The sequence below is a fragment of the Salvelinus alpinus genome, chromosome 3 (assembly GCF_045679555.1).
Source record: "Salvelinus alpinus chromosome 3, SLU_Salpinus.1, whole genome shotgun sequence".
Lineage (NCBI taxonomy): Eukaryota > Metazoa > Chordata > Actinopteri > Salmoniformes > Salmonidae > Salvelinus > Salvelinus alpinus.
Genome location: NC_092088.1, coordinates 28285504 through 28297725, shown reverse-complemented (window position 1 = coordinate 28297725; position 12222 = coordinate 28285504). Strand labels below are relative to the sequence as shown.

At 41.1% G+C, this 12222-nt stretch overlaps 1 protein-coding gene across 13 annotated transcripts in view; it reads right to left on the bottom strand.

Moving 5' to 3' along the window:
* Positions 1-930: 930 nt before the first annotated feature.
* The window catches only part of mapta (microtubule-associated protein tau a), a 49085-nt gene continuing 37793 nt past the window's right edge, over positions 931-12222 (bottom strand). For 11 of the 13 annotated variants that reach the window (XM_071392413.1, XM_071392419.1, XM_071392420.1 and 8 more), the window contains 3 exons: positions 10777-10858; positions 6913-7019; positions 931-4334 (listed from right to left, as the gene is read on the bottom strand). In XM_071392413.1, coding sequence (XP_071248514.1) covers positions 4131-4334; positions 6913-7019; positions 10777-10858 — 393 coding nt within the window. In that variant the 3' untranslated portion in view covers positions 931-4130. Of the gene's footprint in view, positions 4335-5624; positions 5791-6912; positions 7020-10776; positions 10859-12222 lie in introns of all 13 variants that reach the window. The other 2 variants (XM_071392424.1, XM_071392421.1) reach the window with 2 other exon arrangements.

Sequence of the window (12222 nt, the reverse complement as noted above, 5' to 3'; positions counted from 1 at the left end):
AGAACAGTTTTCCCTTTGTCTGTGCCAAACGTCTCCTCTAGTCTGCCTTCCACTTGGAGGGATTCCACCATATCTGAACTTGACTGTCCTGAGACTTTGATAGTGGACAAAATGCCATAATTTTCCATAATAAAACACCTTTCATCTCACAGGAAAATATGTAAGAATTATTATTCCTATAAGATTTCTTACATTTTAATGACACATCTGTCCATGCACGATATCTGAGTTTACTGAAGCATGTCCCCATGCAGCATCCAGACTGCAATGCCTAATTTAGGACTCAGTACACATGCAATATTTCCATAACATACCTATTTTAGAACACTTCCTGGTATACACCAATCAATAGTAAACCCTTCATAATTCAGAGAGAAGTGTGTCCTACACAACGCCTTCTAAGGGTTGCCTGGCAGTCGTGTCAGTTTGACTGATGTTTCAGTATTGGAGAACATATTGAGACTTAACTTAGAGTTGATTTCCACGGCCCTGCGGAAATCTAATTAGGGTTTAAAAAATCCTGCTCAAAATCCATCAATTTAAGCTAGAGATGTTTTTTGCATTGGATGCGTCTCAATCCACCGCATCCGACGATGTGGTACTTCTGCATCTGCGGTAAAAGGTTGCAGAGCTAGAGCAGTGTTTGTCAGACCATGAGCCTAAATCGGCTGTAACGTCCGAACAGTTTGGTACCTCATTCAAAATCAAACAACTCAAATATCCGTGGTATTACCTTCATTAAACAATTCCATAGGTTAGTTTAGACAGGGCTTAGACTGCAGAAGGTTTAGGGCTAGTTAACCACGAAATGTAAGTTTGACTGATGTATTGGAAACAACAGTGCGAATTAAAGGGATAGTTGACCACAAACGTTTGTCATGTTTTCGCTGTCAATAATGTGAACCAGGGATTTCAGAGCGAAGGACAAAACATGGTTTAACAGTTTATTTTTTTAAATTCACAGCGACAAGAATCATCATACACCAGTTATTGATAAAAATGCACAATAACAATATCAACAATCACATTTTCCACACAACTGTACAGTGGCAAAAATAACAAAAAGGGTGACGATGAAATGTGTTACTGCAAACTCTTTCCATTGACCTCAGAACAGAGGCTTAGCGGAGAGGACCACCAAAAAATAAAAAATACTTTCCCCAAACTTTTTCCCTTGAGTACTGATATTGTTAGTACTGGAACTTATCAGTACCTGCCCTCCAACATATTAGTCCCAGTAATCCACACAGAACACAGTGCACATACCCATTTAACACATTCAAACAAATGTTGTCCATTATGATGAAAAGTAACCAACAGTTTAGCATGCAGATTGTAGTGTTGCAAGGACACTTTTTCTCAAATGCCCTGGCCAGTTCCGAGTCCTCAATGAAATATATATTGGCAATACAAGTCAAACACACACACTGGAAAATCGTATAATGTTATCAATGCACCTTAATCTCCACATAAAGGAAAGGGTTGCCTTTTGGGTTCTATTCCCTCGCACTAATACCTACATGTATCCTTATATATACAAAGCAGATATTACAGGATGTACAATGAAAGCACAGTGTAAAAGGAGAGGCAGACCGCTTACTCTTACATGAAATGCCATGCAAGGACTTTTAAGATGGTATGTTTGCTCGGAGTTAGGAAGGCAATCAATGACGAGAATAATATAGTGGTGATTGGTGAACCACAGTGGGTTTACATTAGGATAAAACACTTATCCATTTGAGCATATGATACAGTTTTGTAAATTTCCGTCGTATACGTTTCAGGGAAAGGACCCATAGCTTTATAACCCGTGAGACAAGTTGAGGAAAGTGTGACGAGCATGCTCGTGCACAGGCAATTAGTAGGCCTAAATCTAAATATATCCGAAAGGTACCTTGCTCCATGTGACAGATGGTTAAACATTTTAGGGCACATTTTTTTAAACTTAAAGGTAGAGTAAGCAATATGACATCATCACATACAGCGGGGCAACTTCCTGCTTACAAAAATCTATTCAACACAATTCTAATCTGCCAAGACTGCCAATTGGCTCCTCCCAATGTGGACATACCTCAAGGGAGGGTGCAAACCTGAAAGAACCAATAGGGGCAGTCTTGGGCGATTGGAATTCAGTTGTTGCTTATGGTGCGTTCCAGCCAACTCGGAACAAGGAAATCTCTGACCTCCGACTTCAGTGCACTCAAGACAACTGGGAACTCTGAAGAAAAACCAGCTCTGACTGGGAAAAATAGTTTTGAACGGACGGTCATCCAACTCGGAATTACAAGTCAGAAACTCGGGCATCATCCTAGAGCTCCGACTTGTCTGACCTGAAGATCACTGACGTCAAGATTCTTCCCAGTCTGTTCTTTTCTGATTTTCCAGTTTTCTTGAACGCACTATAGTGGTTGTGTTTGCCTGCTCAGGCGTTGGATTGCATCAACCAATGGTTGCGTGCCACATCATCAACTGTGCAGTCGGGCACCAGATTGCTAAATCATATGATGTGTTTAGCTGATAGTTAAACACCTATCCAAGCATTGTGAGATCTGGCAGGCGTCTGCAATGTAGTCGGGCAGAATTGTGTGTAAGCAGGAAGTTGCCCCACTGTGAATGATGATGTCATATTGCTGAGTCTACCTTTAATATCTTGGGACAAGCTATGTTTTGTTTTTATGTTGAGTTGACTACATGTGTTGCAGAGTTTATTATGATAAATGTAACCGATTTCTTCATGTCACTTCAGCAATTTTTCTTCTGTGTTTTGACTTTCCTTTGACTGCCTGTTTTTTCAGTATTTTGTATTGACTTTTGGTTCTAGTACTTAGCTGCTCAACTGACTATGAGGCAGTTATCCTATACATTTTACAAAGCCATGTCCATGAAATTAAAAGTTCAGAAAGCGTCGTTCATAAAAAAATGGGTGAGTTTACCAACTACTGCATTACTGTGATCTGAAGCCAAATTAGCGAGAAATTCAGTCCCTGACTGAAATTATGTGTCTTATGTTAAATGACACAACCCATAGTTCGTTAGACAATTTGCCTGGCATAGCTAAGCCTGTTAATTTAGTAATTTAGTATTCCCCTCTAATTCATGTCTTCTTTAAACATGAACAAATATTTTGTCACTAGTAGCCTACATACGTTAAATGTAAACTGCCACACCGCATAAGACAAAAGCTGAAACGCATTTACAATAGAGCCATAACAGAATAATATTGAAAATAAATTAACACTGACAGTAGCAGGCACGATATAAATGTTTCCATATCAAATACATGTCATATCCACAGAATACAAATAGAAAGTGTGTGCCCAACACAAACCAAGGTTTCTACGCTAAACATTCTGTATCCCTCTTCTTTTGTCCATGAAGGAAATGTTTACCTCTGAACTATACTACCTTGGTATGCAGTGTATAGAGGCACCCAAAACAGACAGCAGGTTGGGGAGGTCTAAAAGCATTTTACTGTCTGAATGAGAGCTTTTGCTACATGAGCCCACCTTTCCTCACTTCTTTGCCTTATACTACCCTGTAACTGGATGATGTGTTTTCTTATGTTCAATACATTGTAAAAGGGGGCCCACTTCTCTCAAACCTCTTGTTTTCCATGTATCAAAAAGCCATTCAGGAGACAGCCATCACAGATCATTTGCACATCAAAATGGACATTTGTACAAATAAGGGCTTCGAATCGCAGTCATTGTGACAGTAAAATGAGTAAAACGAGTTAAAGTGAATTAAATATAGGTGAAAGTTCAAATAAAATGTCCAGAAACACTTGTAGGACTCTGGGTTTGTTTGGATGTTTTTTTTTTTTTTTACTCTTAAAGGGCCATTTATACAAACGGTACAAATAATGACAACAAAAATAGATCAAGAGAGAAATTAAATAATCTAACTTGACCTACTTGAATCTCTTTTTTTAAAGATCTCTTTTCTAACAATAATGCATCATGAAGAAGAACAGTCGGTGATGGAAGAGAAACAGTGATGGGTATAGCTAAAAAAGTCCCGTGAAAAGGAGGAGGAAGGCGACAGGCGTCAAGACTCCTCTGACGTGGGCAGTCAAAGTAGTGTGGTCGGTCAGGAGACTTCCGGTCGGCCATCGTGTGCCACCAAGCCAATCACAAGCCTTGGCTGGCCAGCGAGACAGATACCTGGTCGGCGAGTGTGGAGAGCTGCGGTGAGTCAGCCATGTTGATGGAGCCGGAGGAGGACAAGGTACTGAGCTGGTGGGACAGGGGGTCGTCTTCCAGGGAAATAATCTCGGCCCCGTGGTCTGTGCGTGCCTTGGCAGTCTCACGGAACGTCAGCTTGTGGCTCTCAATCTGCCGATCGAAGAGAGGGTACATTATAAGGTATCAGAATCACTTTTACGAGTACATTTTCACACACCCGGAATTTGACTTAGTGAAGTGGTGCTGCTAGTAATAGACAAAACAGACAGAATATAGAAAAAGGACTTTACACATAATCTACATGCACTATATACAATATAAATACAATAAACAGAATGATAGGACAGTATTAGCAAATGTACAGTTGCTGTATTTTGTTGCAGATCACAAGTTAGCAAACAATAACATTAACCCGTCGAGCAGCGACCAAAACAATGTGACATAACTGTACACTCTGAGGTAATGGTTGCACTTTATTTTATTTTACGGTAGATAAAATATTAGGTATGTATTCTAATAAATTAACAATTGCGTTAAAATCTTTGAAGTAAGTAACAGAACGTACACATTGTTACGACAAAGTTTCCTATTAATACTAGGTAAATACCAGTGGAAACGGTATGCATTCTGGGTGGACATCCGGACTCCTTTATTCGATGATGCTGATCTCATCCACGTACTGTAACTTTCAAGGGCAAAATAATGTATTTTCTAGCCAAATTGCCCTTTATTGCACTAAATATGCATGCAATCAATGACTTTCCTTAGGTACAAACCAAAAAGATCCAAGACATTCAGTAATAAATATATGTTTTCAGACTATTCTGTCACGCTGGTATAAAGGATTTTGGAGACAGGCGCAGGAATACACAATAGGGTTTTTTAATACACCCAAAACAAACACGTATACAAAAACACTGGGCTGTACCAAAACAAAAGAGCGAGGGTAAACCTTGTTGACCGACACGGGACGATACCCGTAATACACAATATATAAAGCACAAATAACAGCTGCACCAACGGACATGGGAACAAAGACAGAGGGAACATATATAACATACTAATCAGGGGAAATGGGAACCAGGTGTGTGTAATCAGACAAGACAGTCCGGGGTTGATGATAATGAATCCCGTTCGGTGAAGCCTAGAAAGCCGGTGGCGTAGACCTCCGGAACTGGTGAACAGAATGAGCATCAGTACCGGGGGGATCCGTGACATATTCTGATAATATTATGGCACCCTATGGTGGTAAAGAGGTTAATTGAAGCATTAGAGGTGAGCTGCCTGCTCCTGAAATTTGGTGTCTACATTTTGAAAATGGTGTCCATTTACCCTGACAGGGATGCGTTATAAACGTTCAATATCCAAGATATACTGCAGTGTACACACAACATTCCACGCACTCTCCCTGCTTGGCACCGGTGGATGTGGTGTACTTACTGGAGTCCTCAATCTTTATGAGCGGGTTCATCAGGATGGGTGTGATGGGTGCTGAGGGGAGGGGCTGGGGTGACTGTGGGGGGGTGACAGCAGGGGAAGGGCTGTACGTGCCCTTGTTTGATGGGCTGTCTTTATGGCTGTCTCCAGCTTCCTTCCCCTTCTCTTTCTACAGAGGACACCCAGCAATGGGGGGGAAGATGACCAAAAAAAGCAACAAAAACATGTGACGGGGAAAAAAAAAAAACATAAATTATAATAATGCTCACAAACAAACCAAGTGCCGGGTGATGTAAGTGACAAAATATAGAGTTGGATGAAAATAAATCATGGAATGGGAACCGGGCAAGAAGCTTTCTATAGCTGTGATGTTACTAATGTGGCAGAGGGGGGAACCTAGTTAGTTTAGACAAGAAAAGCAGCACTCAATCCCAAATGGACTCCTACACCCTACGCACTTGTGGAGATCTGAAAGGATTTGACAGGTGCAACTAATATAGCAATAGCTGCATCTTGCCCTCTAATAGGCTACCATATTACTTGTACCAATTAAACCCTCTCAGATTTACATAAGTACACAGGGTGTTGGGTCTAGGGATTTCGGATTGGGCCCAGGAAGCCAGGATTAAAGATCGTGGGTATTAACACATAGCAGTGCGATGAAGTACACACGGGAGGAGAGCGGATGAGAGAAGGGTAAGGAGAGCAGGCGGTTAGGCAGCCACAGTCACCCAGGAGTCCAATGCAGCCTTAGCCTATTTTCAATGAGACCACTCACTATTCCTAACACTCATGTATGTCTTAAAGGTCAAACGCAGACAGGCAAACAAGATACAATCATTGGTACTTTGAAGTATTACAAGTACATACTGTGCATGTATTTAGCCTAATGCAAGAACAAGCTAACAACAGCGCTGTTGGTCTATGTCAGGAGCAGCAATCTCTGTCAGTTCAGCCATGGGACCCCACAGCGCTATGTTAGTATCTATGATTCATAAAGAAAATATTTTGTATCGGTACTTTGTAACAAAGATGCATTTCCATTCATTGCCATGTTGCGGTTGCATTGATCAATACTGATTTTCACAGAGCATTTGCCAAGCAAGGTATTCCAATCGGGGGCTATGCCATAAAAGAACAGCTCAGAGCAAGCAGTAGAGAAGTTCTTCAGGACAGAGGGAAAATATGAAAAACATATCACTGATATTAGATGTGTAATCCGGGGACATAGCTGCTTTTCCCTAAGGGCCACTGTATAAGGATATTCCAGAATAATATTTTGTCGTCTTACCCTCCTCTGTCCACCTCCGGCCACGTGCCCAATGTTGTCCATGGAGCCGATCTTTGATTGAACATTGAAATCCAATTTCTCAGATTTGATCTCAACATTCCCACCACCTTATTACAGAAATGACAAAATGATACAATTGTTAAAAAGACATTTACAGCTACCTTGATTGACCTATCTGTAAACCAATTGTTGTTCCTCTGTGTCCTCCAGTCAGTGGTGGGCCGTCAGGGCCTGCAAGGCCTTCTCTGCTGGCCTAAACATCATCAGAATATATATATTTTTTAAATATATTTTCCCACAAATATGTATTAAATTATTCCCCAGAGTAAGAGTTATACTCTTCATTTCATAGCTTTCCTCTTGGTTGCACTGCTTCCAGCCCCAGGTTGAGATTTGGAGGGCTGGTCTTTATGTTAGATCTTTTATCCAATCATATTCATATATTTTATCCAAACATATATTTAACGCCAGCAGCATACCACCCTGCATACCACTGTTGGCTTGCTTCTGAAGCTAAGCAGGGTTGGTCCTGGTCAGTCCCTGGATGGGAGACCAGATGCTGCTGGAAGTGGTGTTGGAGGGCCAGTAGGAGGCACTCTTTCCTCTGGTCTAAAAAATATCCCAATGCCCCAGGGCAGTGATTTGGGACACTGCCCTGTGTAGGGTGCTGTCTTTCGGATGGGACGTTAAACGGGTGTCCTGACTCTCTGAGGTCATTAAAGATCCCATGGCACTTATCGTAAGAGTAGGGGTGTTAACCCCGGTGTCCTGGCTAAATTCCCAATCTGGCCCTCAAACCATCATGGTCACCTAATAATCCCCAGTTTATAATTGGCTCATTCATCCCCCTCCTCTCCCCTGTAACTATTCCCCAGGTCGTTGCTGCAAATGAGAATGTGTTCTCAGTCAACTTACCTGGTAAAATAACGGTATAAAAAATAAATATTCAGCCATCATGTGTTGCCAGGGGTCTAAAATCTGCCCTCAGGCCTTCAGAATCAACAGTGCGGGCGCTTGTAGCTTAAAGTGAATGGAAATAAAAAATGTGTGTCAACCAATCAGCTTTAGAGTTGGCTATTGTACGCCTGCTGGCTGGCTCCAGTGTTACACAGGAGCCAGCTAGCAGGCGTAGTGCGTCCACGTCTTTTGATTGGATTACCAATATTGAGAGGCAGGTCCTATGGGCAGGTCTATGCAGATCTAGGAAACTGAATTTGATAAACGAATTAATTCGCGTTCTACTAAGCTGTTTTTTCAACCCACAATGGCGGAAGGAGGAGAAGATATCGATTTGGTCGAGGATATAATTATAACGCCATTCTCAAGACGAACTTTTCAAGAAAAGTTAGACATTGTAAGGAGAGGTCGCCCGACGCCACAAAGCCTGTCACAGGCGGGAAAGGGGTTCGTTCGCTCGCCACTTTCAACGTTTCAACTACGAGCGCTGTCAATTGCTCACAGGCTCCGAGAAGCACTGCAAACTGTACTGCTGGGAATGCCTATTATTTGCAAGTGATCGATTTGGTGTTTGGAGCCACACTGGCTTTGCAAACTTGAGTTGTCTGTTAAACACTGTTTACCCAAAAATGTCAATTTGTCAATTTCAAGGTGACGCAACGCCTGGTTATACTGCGTTTCTGTCTAAATGTATAGTGTCTAGAGCCATGGCATAATGATGGTAATAAGAGGTGGATTAATTCGGGTGGGACTGTGTAGTACCTCACTGAAGGCCTAGGCCCCAGGCCCACGGCACGCCACTGCCTCCAGTCAGCTCGCTGGATGTGAGCTGGTACCCCGCCCGCTGGATGTGAGCTAGCTAGAGCTACAGAAAAGAGCTAGCTAGAGCTACAGAATTGTAACGTAATATGCACCGTTACAGCGGTGGTAGTGAAAAGCACCGTCAGCAACTTTTCAGCGACCCTTTATATGGCGGTACTTCCAGAACGTTCAACTTTGAACTCCCATTGGTAGTTGCATATGGAACTTTGGATTTGAGAAAATACTCCGTTATTAAATTAAATACATTTTTACTCAATGAAGTAATCCAACAATGTACAGTACCAGTCAAACGTTTGGACACACCACACACCATTCCAGGGTTATACTTAATTTTTTACATTGTATAATAATAATGAAGACATCAAAATGATGAAATCACGTGGAATCATGTAGTAACCAAAAAAGTGTGAAACAAATCAAAATATATTTGAGATTGTTCAAAGGAGCCACCCTTTGCCTTGATGACAGTTTGCACACTCTTGGCATTCTCTCAACTAGCTTCGTGAGGTAGTCACCTGGAATGCATTTCAATTAACAGGTGTGCCTTGTTGAATGTTGATTTGTGGAATTTCTTTCCTTCTTAATGCGTTTGAGCCCATCAGTTGTGTTGTGACAAGGTAGGGGTGGTATATAGAAGATAGCCCTATTTGGTAAAAGACCAAGTCCATATTATGGAAAGAACAGCTCAAATAAGCAAAGAGAAACAACAGTCCATCATTACTTTAAGACATTAAGGTCAGTCAATCTGGAACTTTTCAAGAACTTGGAAAGTTTCTTCAAGTGTAGTCGCAAAAACTATGATGCTATAATGAAACTGGCTCTCATGAGGACCGCCACCGGAAAGGAAGACCCAGAGTTAACTCTGCTGCAGAGGATAAGTTCATTAGAGTTAACTGCCCGTCAGATTGCAGCCCAAATAAATGCTTCACAGAGTTCAAGTAATAGACACATTTCAACATCAACTGTTCAGAGATTGCGTGAATCAGGCCTTCATGGTTGAATTGCTGCAAAGAAACCACTACTAAAGGACACCAATAAGAAGAAAGACTTGCTTGGGCCAAGAAACACGAGCAATGGACATTAGACCGGCGGAAATCTGTCCTTTGGTCTGATGAGTCCAAATTTGAGATTTTTGGTTCCAAGTCTACCACAGCATTCTGTAGTGATACACCATCCCATGTGGTTTGCGCTTAGTGGGACTGTCATTTGTTTTTCAACAGGACAATGATCCAACACACCTCCAGGCTGTGTAAGGGCTATTTGACCAAGAAGGAGAGTGATGGAGTGCTGCATCAGATGACTTGGCCTCCCCAATCACCTGACCTCAACCCAATTGAGATGGTTTGGGATGAGATGGACCGCAGAGTGAAGGAAAAGCAGCCAACAGCATTTGTGGGAACTCCATCAAGACTGTTGGAAAAGTATTCCAGGTGAAGCTGGATGATAGAATGCCAAGTGTGTGCAAAGCTGTCATTAAGGCAAAGGGTGGCTACTTTTAAGAATCTAAAATATATTTTATTAGTTTAACACTTTTTTGGTTACTACATGATTCCATAAGTGTTATTTCATAGTGTTGATGTATTCACTATTATTCTACAATGTAGAAAATAGTAAAAATAAAGAAAAACTCTTGAATGTGTAGGTGTGTCCAAACTTTTGACTGGTACTGTATATACCGCCATCTTAGAGTATCTTTGTCTTCTCTTATTGGGTGTCCATCCCAAAGTGGAAATCAGAAATCAAGCGCCGCTTTAAATGACACTCACCTTTCAGGATCAAAAAGAGATCTTCAAAAGAGATCTTTCATTGAGCAAACAAAATGTTTAGTTAACCGATGGAAGTTTAGAAGACACCAAACCTAAGTATTAATGTTGAGCCATCATAACTGTGTTGAAAAAAATCCACCTTGCATCAATTAAGGTTCAACATTTTATGGAACCTCCTGAACTGGGTCTGTTCCCCACCTTGGCCATCCCATTCAAAATGTTCTGGACACGTCACTGGGGGGGGACTACTTTTGACATCTAAAAAAGTATGACAAACTTTAATTTTGTAGTGTAATGTCCCTTTAAGTTTAAGACTTACCTGGCTTGTGGTGGATGTTGGCTGTAGAACCACATTTTGATTTAACATTGCTCAGGTCAATCTTTTTGTGGACTATTTGAACCTGTGCAGGGATATAAAAAAAAAGAGACAAATCTATACATATCATTTTATGAAATGTTTCCTCCAAGTTGAGGAAAAATGTGTATTGATGATGTTGACTTGTGATGCATGCAACCACATAGGACCTTGCCCTCTGCATTGGCCTGTTAGTGTAAGTCAGATGGTCGTAGGGGAGAGTAAAACACTGTTAACAAGATACACATAAACACACACACACTATTACTGGACAATATCAAAGTCAAGATCCCCGTGCTGATTTAACTGTATCATTTGAAACTCAATGAATACTTTAAATAGTGTTTTCAGTTTATTAAGTATTCTCACATTCTATGCCGTCATTCATTTAGAATGCAAACTTTGTAGCGATATCTCAAAATGAGACATTGCTGTTATTTCGAATTGCAGCATACATTTATTGCGTTATGCAGTACATTGTCATTCGACTTGGTCAAGTTAATATCCAGAAGGGTTAAAGTTGCTTTTAGATTCAAAAGCCAAGTTTCACAATCCAAGCTCTGGATCTGATGACCTCATCACATGCAGCCAGGCTCCCGGAGTGAAGGGCCCGGCTGGTGTCTCTCGACACAAAGCTCTTTGTCTCGCTTGAATGAGGTCACTTATTTGCTGTTCACTACAATAGGCTGGCAACTCCAAGCTGAAGCATAGGACAGACACACTTTTGTTAATGGGCATTAAGGGTGGCTTCTGTCCCATTTGATGCTTGTGTGCTTGACATTTGTAAGTATTTATTTCATTTTAGGAAAAAAAGGATACTACAAAACTCAGCTGATCAGTTTGGTCCCACTTATTAAGTACCTGTCCAGGTACTCATTTTGCTTAAAGGTCAAGTTTATAGACATTATTTAATCAGCAAACACAGAAAAACAGACAGGTACACATATTCTCTAGAGGGGGGTGGGGAGAAATATCATTAAGCCTACTTTAGGTTGTCATGAGCATTACATAAGATTTCCTTGGTAGTTGCAGCTGATGTCATATGATATAACAGGGTCCTGACACAAATAGCAATTTAGGTCAGCTAGCTCACGAACCAACTAGCTAGCTAGGGTTGGGGTAAATTCAGAGAGTGAATTGAAATTCAAACTTTAATGATGAATATTGACATTTCCGTTTGCTGCCAGAATTGGCTGAATTGAAATGGAACAGACACCTAACCCTGTTGCGTACCACTGCATGCAACATAAAAGTGTTGAACCATTTCACCAACATCTATTGTTATAATTATGTACAGCATATGACACGCTCATGACAGTTGATAGAGGCTTTATGACCACTTGTTAACGCAACATATTAATATCTCACAGTTGTAGTAGTGGGAGAGTTGTAGTCACACAGATTGGGACA